Below are 15,469 nucleotides of genomic sequence, written 5' to 3' on the forward strand. Positions count from 1 at the left end.
TGATAGTGGGGCTGCAGTCCTGCAGATGTTTGACTTAGTACAGTAGTACTGACTTTTATAAGATTATATAATTGACCTTTATTTTGCTTCTCTTAAAATACAAGCAGTAATCCTATACAACAAACCTGAAACTAAAAAAAAAAAAGTTAAAAAAGTATTCACGTTATTGTAGTATCAAGGTGCCAAAACTATGCCCCTCATGTTTCATTTTAATAGTGTGTTTCCTGGTCTTGTACTTAGAACTGCCTGAGGGAATAGTTCAGCCTGCATTACTTTGAGAAGTAATAAGGGTCTTTTTGGCTGCCAAGAAAACATTGGTGTTTTTCTTTCCCAATTATCAGAACTTAAAAATAGTGCCAGTAATGTTGATATATAAGTATTATGAGTACCTATTACCCTGTTTTTGCATCATCAAAGATAATCAGTATTGTATGGCATTTTTCAGATTTCTATGTGAGGTGAAATTTAAAAGCAATCAGAAGGCACGCATGTCTTTCCCCCACATTTTGTTCCTTTCTAAATATCGCCTCTAGTGAATAATGATGTGACAATTACCTAACTTTTCTTCTTAAGCTGCAGAATATAAAGGAATTTGGGTCTTTTACTACCATCTGCTATTACTGTACCAGCTTTGTAGAAACATCATTCTCTTCATTATATGTAAAATGGACATTATTTTCTCTTTGAATCTGGTCTTTCAGGATTACTTACAATGGTTAAAATTAGTAGAAACTTGCTTTAAAGTCCATGTCCAGATCTTGAGTCCCTATTCTTTCTACTGCAAATATAGTTTAGGATGGCATGAAATGAAAATTAAATACCGTAATTAACAAGAAACAATCTAGATAACTAAACCTTGTGGCTGGCATTACTGAGTTATATGCATCTATTTCTCTTAATCACGAGGTTATTGTTAGTTTTGACAAGGTAGCCAATTGCAACAAGTTCTAGATGAGGGGGAGAGGGGGTGGGGGGGAGAGAGAATTAATTAATTCTGCTTTAAACTTCTCTATAGAATGCACAGTTGGAGAATATCTTAATAACCATCTATAAATGTTAAAGGGAAGACTTACAGAAGTTCATTGCTTTTGTTTACTCTTACTTCAAATATGTTTTCTCTTCCAGGACCACTGAAACCAGAAATCACCATCACATATGTAGCTGTCTCTGCTATATTCTTCAATAGTGGGCTATCCCTGAAAACAGAGGTACTGCAAACTGAATATTCATCTTTTATGTATTCATTTGTTATTTACATAATAACAAAATTGGTAGTAAGGTCACATTTTAAAATGATGACATTATCACTGAACAGTTATTGTTGGTTGTGTGTCAGTCTTCCTCATTTTTAACTTCAACTTCAGAATTCCTTAACTGGTATGTCTTTTTTTAAAACCCCATTTTTAAAATTTATATCAGCATAATCTATGACATAGATGTCTTGAGATGGCCGTATTATAAAAGAACACAAAAGTAATTTATAAACTGTGGTTTGCTTCTTGTTAACCCACAAAGTTCCATTCATAAAATTAAAATTAAAATTATTTGTGGTATGCGTTTATTTAATGAGGATAGGAGTTCTGTACCATGTCAGCGTTCCAGAAAACCCCAACTCTGAGTAAAGACGTGGAAGCAAGCATTTTCCAAAGTTCTCTTTACTAGAATAGGTAAACTGGCACATCTGGGAAAACCCGAATCTGAAAAGTCTGGGTTTTTCCTCAGTAAATCAAAACTCCCAAAACCATCCCCTCCCTCCTCAATGTCCGTCCCAACTCGACTCAGCACTCTAACCACTCCTTCTCCAGATATCACATCGCCCTGACCTTGACCGACAGGAAGATGCTATTATGTCTACCAACAACCCCTCTACTAAATCCCCCCTCCTACTTTCCCACACATGAAAAGGTGGCAGCATGGAAGTTTCCGGCCTAATATGGCTTCCAAAGCTGAAATACCATATGAAAAAATACTATTTTAAAGGCTTTTCAGTATAGCCATTCACTCCAAACATATAGCCATGTTTTTTTTTCTTTTGTGTGCGTGTGTGCTAAAATTGAATGAAATCCTTTCAATCAAGTGTATGAATAAGTTAAAAAAATGAAATAGATAAAAATATTCAATCTGTACTTAATTATTTTAGACAATGCCATGTCATATTTTTGTGTGAGTCACTATAAGTGAATTCAAACTGTTATTTACTGAGTTTAAGAACAATATGTCCACCTGAAAGTATGTGCATCTAATATATTTAATGATACTAACTTGAGCAATTGACAACTTGAGCTGTTAAAACTGCAACCTTTTTCTTCTTCTTTTGTTTCGCAGGAGCTGACAAGTGCTTTGATGCATGTAAAATTGCATCTTTTTGTACAGATCTTCACACTTGTATTCTTCCCAACAGTTATATGGCTATTTCTTCAACTTCTATCTATTACATCTATAAATGAATGGCTTTTAAAAGGGTATGTTTTAAGCAGTGAAGTATTTATCGCTGCTCTTCCAGTAATGCACTTTCAGTAATGCTAGCATTTTTAAAAAAAATAGTGAACTTATTTTTTTGTGCTGCTTAATGGTTTGACACTTACTGTTAGGTTACTCTTTCAGAATTTTATTCCACATATAAAGGCAACAAATTTTATATGTAGGGACTTACAATTCATGTCTCTTTTTAACATGCCTGTGCTATATTTGCTGACCGCTTACAAACAGTATTGGATTAAGAATACAGTAAAACCAGTGGTGAAATCTAAATTTTTTTACTATCTGTACACCCATTAGTTCTGTGGGTGTGGCTTGGTGGGCATCGTGTGGCTTGGTGGGTGTAGCTTGGGTGGGCCTGGCAAGGGAAGGATACTGCAAAATCTCCATTCCCACCCGACTCCAAGGGAAGGATACTACAAAATCTCCATTCCCACCCCACTCCAGGGGAAGGAGCCTGGTGGTGCAGTGGACTAAACTACTGTTAAAGTAGTATTAAAGTAGTATTTAAAATAGTATTTAGCTGCCCTCTGCCTGTAATTACTGCGAGTTCAAATCTCACCAGGTTCAAGGTTGACTCAGCCTTCCATCCTTCCGAGGTAGATAAAATGAGGACCCGGTTTGTGGGGGCAATAAGTTGACTTTGTATAAAATAGAACACTGCTTGGGGGGGCCAAAAGCCCTACTAAGCAGGTATATACAAAAGTATGAAGGCTATTGCTTAAAAGCATTGTAAGCCGCCCTGAGTTTCTGGAGAAGGGCGGCATATAAATCAAACTAATAAATAAATAAATAAATAATAATAAAGGATACTGCAAAATCCCCATTCCCACCCCACTCTGGGGCCAGCCAGAGGTGGTATTATTTTCTGGTTCTCTGAACTATTCAAAATTTCTGCTACCGGTTCTCCAGAACCTGTCAGAACTTGCTGGATTTCACCCCTGAGTAAGACATGGTAGAATAGAAGGATAAATGTTGAGTGTTCATGAAATAGCATACTGAATTTCAAAGCACAATTTTATAGCTCCTTGCATTATTTTTCATTATTTCAATAGTGACTTGAGAAGTCTGTTACAGTCACTATTACTCATAATTTTGAATTTTATTTATGCAAATGTGTTCATTGACTAGTAGTCATAGAAAATTGAAAAGTAAGTGCATAAGTGTCAACTTCAACAAAAATGTCAAGAACTATCAAAGCGGGTACTATAATTGTTTAATGAAATATTAATGTAGAATTCTTTATTATATATAGTATTTCTCTGAAAATGGAAAGAAGAAAGTCATGTTTATCTACGAATGTATTGTTATTGTCTAGAATACTATTGTCTAGAATCATGTCTAGAAAGGAATTACAATACATTCCTCAATGTAGTAGATTTGCAGGCCATTGAACAGTTAAGGACGATAAAATTTGAATGATGAAAGTGTTCAGGAATTGTAGCTTGAGCCTCAGTAATCCTCCAGTCATTTTAATATAATTTCTCTGTCCACATGAAAAGCAATATTTTGTAACAGGGAGGTTTTCTTCTCCTCTTAGTTTTTTCAACTATGGATGGTTTGAAATTAGTAAGAAACTTCAATTTTGGCACAAATCAGACTTCCTCATTCACTTTAACTGGGAATTCAGTATATAAATGATTTTGGATGTACATACCTTCTTTTTTCTGTGTAGGCAGCATCTTTTTTTTAAATTAAAAAATCAAGGGACCCCACTCCTCCTTATGCTCATGAGATGCATGTAATGCACATTAAAAAGAGGAGGGGCTTTGACTACATGTTTATACCTGCAATGTTGACTTTTTGGACCCAGTTATCTAGATATCGCTAATAGAGACAGCCTTGGGTACTCAACCAATGGAATATTTCTAGATTAAGGGTATCAATCTTAAGGGCTGTGGGCTGGATCCAGCCCATGGGATGCTTAGATCTGACCCGTGGGCCCGGCCTGGAAACAGTGAAAGACCAGTCCATGGTACCTTTGCCAGCGAAAACGGAGGTTGGGAGGACCGCGCACGGCCCACCTGGGTTCCGCTTTCTGCCCCGACGGCCTCCTGCATCCCTCTGCCAGCTAAAACAGAGCCGGGGAGGCTGTGTGCAGCATGCCTGGGCTCCATTTTTGGCTGCAACAGCCTCCAGCTCAGGGAGGCCATCGTGGCTGAAAACGGAGCCTATGTCGGCTGTGCATGGCCTCCCTGAGATCTGTTTTCACTGGCAGAGAGCTGCAGGAGGCCGTCAAAAATGGAGCCCTGGCAGGCTGTGCATAGCCCCCCGGCCTCTGTTTTAGCTGGCAGAGGGCTGCAGGAGGCTATCGCGACTCAAAACGGAGCCTCAACGAGGGATATCGAGTTGGTCACACCCACCCTGGCCACGCCCCCAGCTCCCCAAGGTCAAACACAACCCTGATGCAGCCCTTATTAAGTTGAGTTTGTCACCCCTGTTCTAGATGATCTCCAGTGTGTACAATTGCTAATACATAATAAAGTTGTTCAGAGACATTTGATCAGCTATTTGTAAGCAGAAGATTCAGAAATCATTTTGTATTTAAGTTAGCCATTTAGCAAATAATAGAGCTATGCCCCCTTCTTTTGTATTGAAGATTAATTAGAAAAATAAAATTTGAATTCATTTATCCTTCTCTAGTTTGCAGACAGTAGGCTGTATGCCTCCACCTGTATCATCAGCAGTGATTTTAACTAAAGCTGTTGGGGGGAATGAGGTAAGATTTTTACATTTTGTTTTCTCATTACTTGTTTTTTTTTTAAATACTGTACTTTTGTGTAAAAATATTTTTACTAAGCAGAATTGTTTGGCAATGTATGAAACAATGCTACCTAAGCTTGACAGTAATCTTAACCATAGTAAACATTTAGAGATGGTGCATTTTAAAAAACATACACTTTTACTTTTATTTACATGTAAAAACATTCACAATATGCATAGTATTTTAGGGTGTTACCACCAGATAAAACAATATATTGTATTGTAGAATTCAGACCACCTCTTCTTTAAAAAATCATAAATTTCCCAAACTTCGAACAAAGGGCTCATTTAAACATATAAAAATAATTTTAAGAAAAATTTACCTGACTTAAAATTACATTTTAATTAAATTTTAAATTAAATTAATTTGAGTAGATCTTCAGCCCTTTGTGGTTATTACCTGTGCTGTTGCACTTAGGTATGGAAACAATATGGTATCCCATCTTTTAAAAATTAAAGTGAATGAAACGTGAATGAAGCACAGAATGAAACATTCTGGTGAGAAAAAATTTCCTTGAGGATGGACTCTAGCAGGAGTCCCAAAAGCTTGGGAGACAAAACCTCTGGTCCTGGTGACCGACCCAGATTGGATACTGAATGAAACATTTTTTTTCATAAAGAAAAATATCAAAAGTAGCATTTGCTTATTTAACAATCATATTTCCAAGGCATTTGTGTTGGACATATGTTGGCTAAAATTAAGGGGAAGGATGCTCCTTTCTTATTTTGCAATGAGATGATGATCTTCCTAATTGCACATAGTGTAGTTATCAAGTTTCAGTTGCTGAATCAATTCTTGAGTAGTTACAAAAAGAAAAACAATGAAACCCTATCTGGAAACAATCTGATCGTTATTCATAATTAGCCATTTTGTTTGTTGTACATTTTATAATTTCTCTTATAATGCCTTTTGCTACCATTCCCTTGTACTTGGTATTTTAGTTCATGTATCAGATGAAGAGGATTAAATCCACAAAAACATACATATTTACATTTCTTTGGAAAAGTAAAAAAGAAAACTCTTTAATAAGATAGTGTTTTTAATTTGCCAATTTAATGTTTTATAAAGTAATCTGGTAGCTTTACTTTTTCCAGAGTTGTTTTCAAGCTAAATGTTACCGGTAACATTTTTTAGATTACTGGTAAGATGACTGTTTTAAAAAGGTCTGACTTGTTTGGCAGCCATTCTGATGATTCATTATATCCAGCAAAAGCTCCACAATGTTTGAAATAATGTTTCTTAGTTAAAATGAATTTAATTTATAACTGTTTCACAAAAGCTTTCCATAGTTAATGTTGATACTACCTTTGCCAACTTAGGTCCACTGTAATAGTAATATCAATATGGCTTTTGTGTTACAATGATCCTTTCATAATTTCACAGAAAAAGTTCATATAGAAATTCCCAATTACAGTCCATTCCCAGTTACAGTTAGAAATATTCTTGGTCTGAAATTGTGGAAACCTCTAGCTATTAAGTGGGCTAGAGGAACTAGTTACCTTACTTCACAGCTAGCTAACTCCTATCTTTTTATGTGAGGTGATTTGCTTTATAGACAGTTATTGGGGAAGGATAAATACAGTAAATTTAAAATGGAAATAATGCTCAGGTTTAGTAAACTATCCCTTGGGCAGAACAGAGTGAGCACAGATGAGCTGTGCACAGACCAAAATTGTATACTCTATGCTTTGTTTTGTCCAGAATGCGGGATGAGGGATAGAATCTGAAAGTACAGGTAGTCTTTGACTTGTGACCACAATTGAACCCAAAATTTCTGTTTCTAAGCAAGACAGTGAAAAGTGAATTTTGCCCCATTTTATGATCTTTCTTGCCAGTTGTTAAGTGAATTACTGCAGTTGTTAACTTAGTAACCTGATTGTTAAATGAATCTATTTATTTATTTATTTATTGGTTCGATTTATATGCCGCCCTTCTCTGGAGACTCAGGGCGGCTTACAATGCGTTAAGCAATAGCCTTCATACTTTTGTATATATCTGCTTTTGGCCCCCCCAAGCGGTGTTCTTTTTTATACAAAGTCAGCTTATTGCCCCCAACAATCCAGGTCCTCATTTTACCTATCTCGGAAGGATGGAAGGCTGAGTCAACCTTGAGCCTGGTGAGATTTGAATTCGCAGTAATTGCAGGCAGCTGGCAGCTAAGTGCTACTTAACAGCACTTTAGTCTGCTGCACCACCAAGGCTCCTTCTCTAGCTTCTCTATTGACTTTGCTTATAAGAAGGTGGCCAAAGATGATCACAAAACCTTGAGAGACTGCAACCATCATAAATATGAGTCAGTTGCCAAGCATCTGAATTTTGATCACATGACCATGGGGATGCTGCAATGGTTGTAAGTGTAAATAACGGTCGTAAGTCACTTTTTTTCAGTATAGTTGTAACTTCAGATGGTCATTAAATGAACTGTTGTAAATCAAGGATTACAACCTGTATAAGGTTTCAGATGGGAAAAATGAATTTTGGATCTGCCATTCAGGCTTCTTTTAGAAGACACTGACGATCCCAGCTGAGTTGCCTGATCGTCAGAGGCTTCTAAAAGCATTTTTTTTCTGCAACCTCTTCGGCCAAAGAGGCTGTAGAAAAAAAAATGCTTTTAAAAGCCTCTGGCAATCCCAGCTGAGCTGTGCAATCATCAGAGGCTTTTTTTTTTTTTTACTTTTAAAAGCATTTTTTGGCCGAAGAGATTGTAGAAAAAATGCTTTTAAAAGTAAAAAATAAAAGCCTCTGATGAGGTAGGCGGAATAAGTGAGCGGCGACCGGGCTGGGGACCGGTTCGGGGGTGTGGCCAGCCAATGTTATTACCGATTCTCTGAACTTCTACAAATTTTTACTACCGGTTCTTGCGAACCGGGAGCAACCCATCACTGATCCAGGTAGGGGAGGGTTTTAGGATTTCCATTCAGAAACTCCAACTATAGTATGTCTTTGCCATCATTAGATGGTAGTGAAGAGTCTTTTGCTCCCACTGTGTCTCTTTACTGCCATCTAGTATCTCACTGGACCTCTGTTTCAAAATCCTGCCCAGAATTTTAATATCTGTTCTGGTTTCTGGATTAATAGTACCTGCAGCAGATAGGCTACTATGAATCCCACAGTTTTTTAAAAAATTCTTAGTTAAAATGAATTTAATGTATAACAGTCTCACAAAAGCTTTTCATGGTTAATGACGATACTACCTTTGCCAACTTAGGTCCACTGTAATAATAATATCAACATGGTACAATGATTACAATGATCCTTTCCTAAATTTACAGAATAGTACATATAGAAAAATCCCAATTACAGACCATTTCCAGTTACAGTTAAAAATATTCTTGGTCTAAAATTGTGGAAAAGTTTGTCTAGAATAGAGCAACAGAACTTAGGGAGAACAATATGTTTGCTTCGTACATCCAGCAATGTAGATTTTACATTCTTTGCACACCTCTATCAGACATATTTGGTTTTATGTTTTTGCTTCTCTTAATCTTACATTTTTGCAAAATCTTAAATCCCAAAGATGCTTTTCCAAAAGGCAACTACACTTTCTTGGTTTTTTCCCCCTTTGAAAACATTTCGCTTCTCATCCAAGAAGCTTCTTCAGTTCAGTCTTTCAGAACTCTATGAGTCTAATTGACTGAAAATAGTTGCTTCTGTCCTTGGCTTTAAAGTCCTTCTTAATCAACGACAGGATCCTGGATGAGGGTTACTGTCATCAATGGCCAATTACCTCTGCTTCCTTTCTAACAGTGACAGCATGATTTGCTAATTATTTTCAAGTTTGACATGGCTTCACCACATTCTTTGAAAGGATTTCCCTGTAGATTTGGTTACACCTTTAAATTTATATTAATTTCCTCTTAGTTTTGTTATTCAGAGTTCAAATGATGTTGCTTTGTATAAAGATATTAGGCTTTTACACAAAGCCACCAAATCTAAACCATTTTAGAAGCGAAATCTTGGCAGGTCCCTTGGGATAAACTAAATTAGTGCATGTGAACTTTAAGTCATAGACCAAGGTCACAGCAGCTGGAGTATATTTGAAAAAGGTTTTATCTCTGCTTGGAAAACAAATGAAACCTCTCATCATTTAAATTTAAAATTATAGCTTTAACAGACTTATCACGACTGATAAAATATAAAGTTCATAGGAGACATGGCGTTCTCTAAAATTGTGTAAGAATAGATCAGGGATATGCTGATCTCTTTCCTTCTTTGCATTCTTGATAAAAACAAGAGTTCACAAAGATCAGGGTCTTTGTAATAGTCTGCTCTTGAATAAAATCAGAATTCATAAAATAGAAAGGTTTTGTTTATTAACCTGCTTTGATTTCTTTGTGATAATATTTTCTCTATTTTCTTAGAGGAACAGTTTATTTTGAAACATCAGTTAAAATGTAGTATAAGTGTTTTTTATTTATGCTCCATGCTTTTTCAGTTTATTTTCTGTATCACAACAGACCTGTGAGATGAAACTGTGATTGGCCTGAGTGCAACTTGTGTGCACAGAGCTATAAAATATTGGAACTCAGGTCTACAGTAATATTCCAACTCTTGTAGAAACCTTCATCACTTGATGTATTCAGAATCCTCTAGTCAGGATGTTATAGTAGAGTACCTTTTGAGATCACCAGGGAGGTTGCATGACATGCATCAGGGCAAGTCTTAGTTAAACTTAAATGGTTAAATCTGCACATATTTCTTACTTGTAAGTCTGTTTGTTGCCAAATACATAGTTCTAGGGATAATTCCATAGAGCTTATAATGAACAATCTTGACATAAAACAATACTGTCCTTTGCAGTGGTAGAAATACAGTAGTATTAATTAACTTGGGACTGGAGCCTCCCAGGTCATACCTGCAAAGAGGAAAAAGGAAGGAAACTCATTTCATTTTTGACTATTTCTTTACCATTAGTCTGGCTGCACTATTCTATTTGTGCAGTAAGACTAATGGTAAATGTTCAAGAACCATGCTGAGATGCTTAGTCCTTAAGTCCTTATGCTTAGTCCTTAAAGGTATTCTGAGTAGCAACTAGGAACCTATTGAAACAACCTAAAAGAGAAAAGCAGAGATTGGAAGAATAATCTTCAGGTTCTTTGTCATCTTGCAGGACTGTTCCCTGATGGTTGAACAAACCCTGGTTAATTTTTTTAGTGTTACATATAAAAGTACATACATAACTATTAGTTCCTTTTTAGGGAAAATGGCATTATCTAGACCAGAGATGTCAAACTTGCATTGTCACGGCGGCATCACATGTATCAGAACTCCCCCCCTTTGCTAAACCGGGTGTGGGCGTGACCAGTGAATGACGCATCCGGCCTGCAGGCTGTGAGTTTGACTGCCCTGATCTAGACTGTGGAAAGGAAGTAAGAAATAATAAAGAAATTAAAGGCATGGACTAAGAAAGGGAAATAACATATAGCTAAATCTAGTCAATATAACACAGTTTATGCTGCAGCTTTCTATCCTTCTTAGTTGTCTGTGTTTCTACTTGGTGTGTGTACTGTTTCAGTGTTTTTTGTGCTTTGAACATCTCATCCTTATCCTTATCCCTTTCCCTCCTTCTCTCCTTCGTCTTCTCCATCTTGGCTTTTCCCATCCCCTCAACCCATTGAGCCTTCTTTCCTTTATTTGTTTAGGGAGAAAAATAATATTTACTACATTCAAGTGAGCATCTGAATGTAGCTGCTGTTTTGTCCAATAAGTGTATGGCTAGATTTATACGTTATGCTAAGCCATAATATAGTATGTTTGGTATTGGCTTAATATGTTATGTCAACCTAGCCATTTTGATAGGTAAAGCCATGATATTTGACTTTGCATAATATGTGAATCCAGCAAATTATGTGAAATTATGTGAATTATTAATGAACTGTGCTAAATAAATTCTTTAAATTTTATTAATGTTATTTTTGTATTAATTTTACTTTTAAAGTAAGTAGATGTCCACCATACAGTTTCTGAAATTAAGCTCAATGTATATTATTTCCTTATCACTTTTTGAACCTCTTTTTTTTAAAAAAACAAACAAACAAACATTTAATGTTTCTTATAATCTAATCATCTCACTATCTTGGAAATTCTAGCTGTTAACTGGGAAAGGAAAAAAAATGATGCAGTATGTCAAACAGTATTAACTGTAGGATGAATTTGCAGAGGAACTTGTTTAAATTTCTTCAAAAAAATGGAAAAATGTTACTTTGAGCTTTTAATTAGCAGATGCCAGCTGCTCCAAGTAGAGAACACCTGTGCTACCTGAGGTATTAGGGACTTCAGAGCCCAGTCTTTTTGCACACCAATGGAAATGAGAAATAACTGATTTCTGTGGAGATGCTAATAGCCCTGGCTGCATTAGCATTATTCTCCTGATATATGGTCAGTCTTGAAAACTCAGTACACTAAGGTAAAACTTCAGAATTCTTGAGGAAAGCATTGACAAGGAATTTTAGTTGTGATGATCGTAGTAATAGTTTCTTTCAACTCAGAGCAGATTTATCAGTATTTTGTTGGTAAAAGTTAACTTCTCTATTAAGTTGAGCAATCCATTGCCCATAAGACAGCTGTGTCTTACAAATTAAGGAAACCCTTTTGCTCTTGTAGAAGAGAATACCTGTAATTTAGGATTGGTCTATGAAGCCTTGAGTTCTCTGAGCGTTGCTGTTTGCTTGCAATTGTTTCATTACCCAACTAGATAACATCATCAGTGCACAAGGTAACATTGTCAGAGCACTGATGTTACCTAATACCTAATGAAATGTCAACAAGCAAACAACCTCATTGAGAAAGCACCAAGGTCTCCAAAGTCCTTTCCTCTTCTGAGGGGCAAACTTGGAGAAAGGAAACATCTAATGTTGACTGGTCTCTGCTGAAAACTTTCAATACCACTTTGAGTGTTTGCAGACTACAAAGCAGCTGTAATTCTACTTGCATTGTCAACTATATTATCTTTAAATATTTAAAAGCAAAAACAAGCAAATTAGTCTTAAATTCCTGAGAATAGAGAAACAGTAAACTACTTCATATTTTTTTGTTAGTACTGGCGTTTGTATCATTGAAGCATTTATTTTTTTCCATTTATAGATACAAGGGCAACAAACATAACATATCAAAACATATTTATTGTTTGAATTTTTTGTTTAGATCACATATAATGGGGTAAATCTAAGGATTTTTCAGCTAGAAATTTTAACGAAAAATTAGATTGTAGATGTAATTGGATTATAATTACTCCAGTTTCTTTTAACAGATTGTTATACAAATCTTTATGCTTATTAGAGCTTAAATAAAAATAATTCTTTTCTTGAGCTGCCTAGGTAGAAAAAAGGTGTCACTGATTAGTTTTAGGATTTCCATGTTATCCAAACATCAGCAGTCTTTAGTCTTTTTATTTTAGGGATAAAAAACCTACTTATGTTGTACTTCTGTATAGATATAATGTGTGTCGTGTGTTTGGGTGATACATTAAGTCCTAAATTAAACAATATTGGATATTTTATCTATGTGATGCATCTAAGCCTAAATAAATATAATACATATATATCTGAATATCTTTTCCAGGGTTTTTATTACTACTCTAGTCTTCATATTTCTTGACTGCTGGTTTCTTTACTGTTGATAGTTGATCCTAAAAGTTAGAAGCTATATATCACTCCAGCACCTTTATCAATTGTAAGGCTGATTGCTGGACCTCTTATTACTTTAGTCTTCTTTATACTTTATCTTAGTCTGATTTTTGTAGTGCTCCTTGGCTTTCGTTATGAGAGTTTACAGTAGTGGCCAAAATTGTGGAAACCTTTTGGGAAAACTATATTTTTGAGGTTTGATGGCTAACACCACTTTTTTTGGCGTTTCAAGATAATCATATTCCACTGCTGGAATGGCCTGGGAATAGCCAGACCTTAACCCAATTGAAAATCTATGGAGCTGACTAAAGAAACTTGTTAGTCAGAAGCGATAAATCCCAGTTAATAGAAGCAATCATTCCATCTTGGTTTTACATTATAACAGCTGCAGAACTAAAAGACTTGGTTCACTCTGTGGGAAGGTGTTGTAAGGCTGTAATTCATGCTAAAGGTTACCCAACTATTAACTGACATGGTGATAATTTTGTATATCTTGTTTTTTCTATGGTGATAATTTTTGTATATCTCATTTTTTCTGTGTTTCACTTTTCTTCTTTATATTGTAACTGCTATTCTAATAGCTAATCCTTCATAAAAATTATTGCATTACATTCTTGATTAAATTATCTTTCCATTGATACATAATTTTATGGTACTACTCCCCCCCAAAAGTGGTGTTATTAGCTAGTTTTAGAAAATACATTTTTCCGAAAATGTGTCCACAATTTTGGCCACTACTGTACAATTCATTTCAGCTGTCAAGTAGTACAGGTTACTAATGCTTCTCTCTCCAATTTTGAAATTACATTTATTTTCTTCCAGTCCAGGTTCCATCAGTATATATTCTTCATATAAATTGAATAAATACAGGGAGAGAATTTGCCAATCTGATGCCTATCTATTTCACCATGTTCTGTACAAACCTCCTGACCTGTGTGGGTTTTACATGACCACCAGGTGATATTCTGGAGTAGGCAGAAACTGCAATCATAGAAATATTTACCAGTTGCTTAGAGTTTGGCTTATATAGTGCCCTGCATATAAGAGGAAATATGTGGAGAGAAAGGTAACTTCGTCAAGCATTCAAATTGACCCTCAGAGAAGCAGTGCACAGGACAATGATTTTTTAATGGTTTGTAATTGGTATCATAGAAATGTGTTAAATCAATATATCTGAAAGCAATAAGCAAAACGTTAAGTTAAAAAAAAGGATTACTACTTTAAAAACTTCCTGTCTTTTCTCTAAGTAGAAAATCTTATCAAATTCTGCACCATATTAAATTACATATCCAAGTGATCCAAGCTATAGAGTACTGCACACCAGAACAACTAGACACAAGAACAGTTTTTTCCCAAACGCCATCACTCTGCTAAACAAATAATTCCCTCAACACTGTCAAACTATTTACTAAATCTGCATTACTATTAATCTTCTCATCGTTCCCACCACCCATGTCCTTCCACTTATGACTGTACGACTGTAACTTTTTTGCTTGTATCCATACAATTTATATTGATATTGTTTCCAACCCTATGACTACCATTAAATGTTGTACCTTATGATTCTTGATGAACGATTCTTTTCTTTTATGTACACTGAGAGCATATACACCAAGACAAATTCCTTGTGTGTCCAATCACACTTGGCCAATAAAAAATTCTATTCTATTTCAATAAAAGTCCATTGAAAAAGGAGTTATTTAAATCCAGATTAAGGAAGTAATCAGTCATTCTAAAGTTACTTTTTGAGAAAGACCTTATTAAATATGGAGCCAATACTTAAAAGGCTCTGGCTCTCATGCCAACTTTGATTATGATTGTGATTAACATAGTCTTTATGACTTTAATGGATATGGGGAGATTTTTAAGCAGCAAGGTCCTAGATATTTTTTAATCAATATAAAAAACAGTATTAGGCCAATAACTGCAAGAAAAACAACTCCTTATTCCTATGTGAAAATTGTAATGATAAGTGAAGCAAAGTAGACCTGAAGTGGAATTATAGTAGCTATTCCAGTATCCTCCACTTACCAAATTTGGAATTCTATATTTGCAGCAGCAAGAAGAAAAGGGACACATTAACCAAAGAAAAATAAATCAATATAGTATCACAAAAGGAAGAATATTATATAAAATTACATTTAAAAAACTGTCATTCCTTTTCTCCACAATTTTCTTCTATACTGCTGAGCATATTCTATATTTTTAATAGGTACGTTGTAGGAGGCTATTCCTTTCCCTTACATTGCTAAAGCAAAACTGCTATAGAGCATAAGCAGACCATATGATCCCAGCCTGTAAAAATGTGAAGTCAGTTGTGATAATGCCAACTCAGTTGCAGGGTCTGCTAATACGGCACTGTTTTTTCCTTTGCCAAGAGCCTCCTTGCCTGGTGTCATTTCTTGTGCTCTTGTGGGATAAGATTAGTCTGCAACAACAAAGTAGCCAGATGTCTGGTTCTAAGAGTGTCCCGGGGGTCAGGGTATGGTAGGCAACTGCAGTCATTTGGGGCTGAGATCAAAGGTACCTGAGAATTACTGATGGGCACATAGTGTGTGTCATGCCCATTACTGGCAGTCTGTGAAAAATTGTATCCCTAATT

At 35.6% G+C, this 15,469-nt stretch overlaps 1 protein-coding gene across 2 annotated transcripts in view; it reads left to right on the forward strand.

Moving 5' to 3' along the window:
- Nucleotides 1-15,469, forward strand: part of SLC10A7 (solute carrier family 10 member 7) — a 143,040-nt gene that overhangs the window by 3,461 nt on the left and 124,110 nt on the right. For both annotated transcript variants that reach the window (XM_060686867.2, XM_034401401.2), the window contains exons 2-4: nt 1,126-1,208; nt 2,326-2,462; nt 5,122-5,197. In XM_060686867.2, the coding sequence (XP_060542850.1) occupies nt 1,126-1,208; nt 2,326-2,462; nt 5,122-5,197 (296 nt within the window). The remainder of the gene's footprint in view (nt 1-1,125; nt 1,209-2,325; nt 2,463-5,121; nt 5,198-15,469) is intronic.

Source organism: Pantherophis guttatus, chromosome 8 (genome assembly GCF_059756535.1).
Source record: "Pantherophis guttatus breed Tessera chromosome 8, ASM5975653v1, whole genome shotgun sequence".
Taxonomy (NCBI): Eukaryota; Metazoa; Chordata; class Lepidosauria; order Squamata; family Colubridae; genus Pantherophis; species Pantherophis guttatus.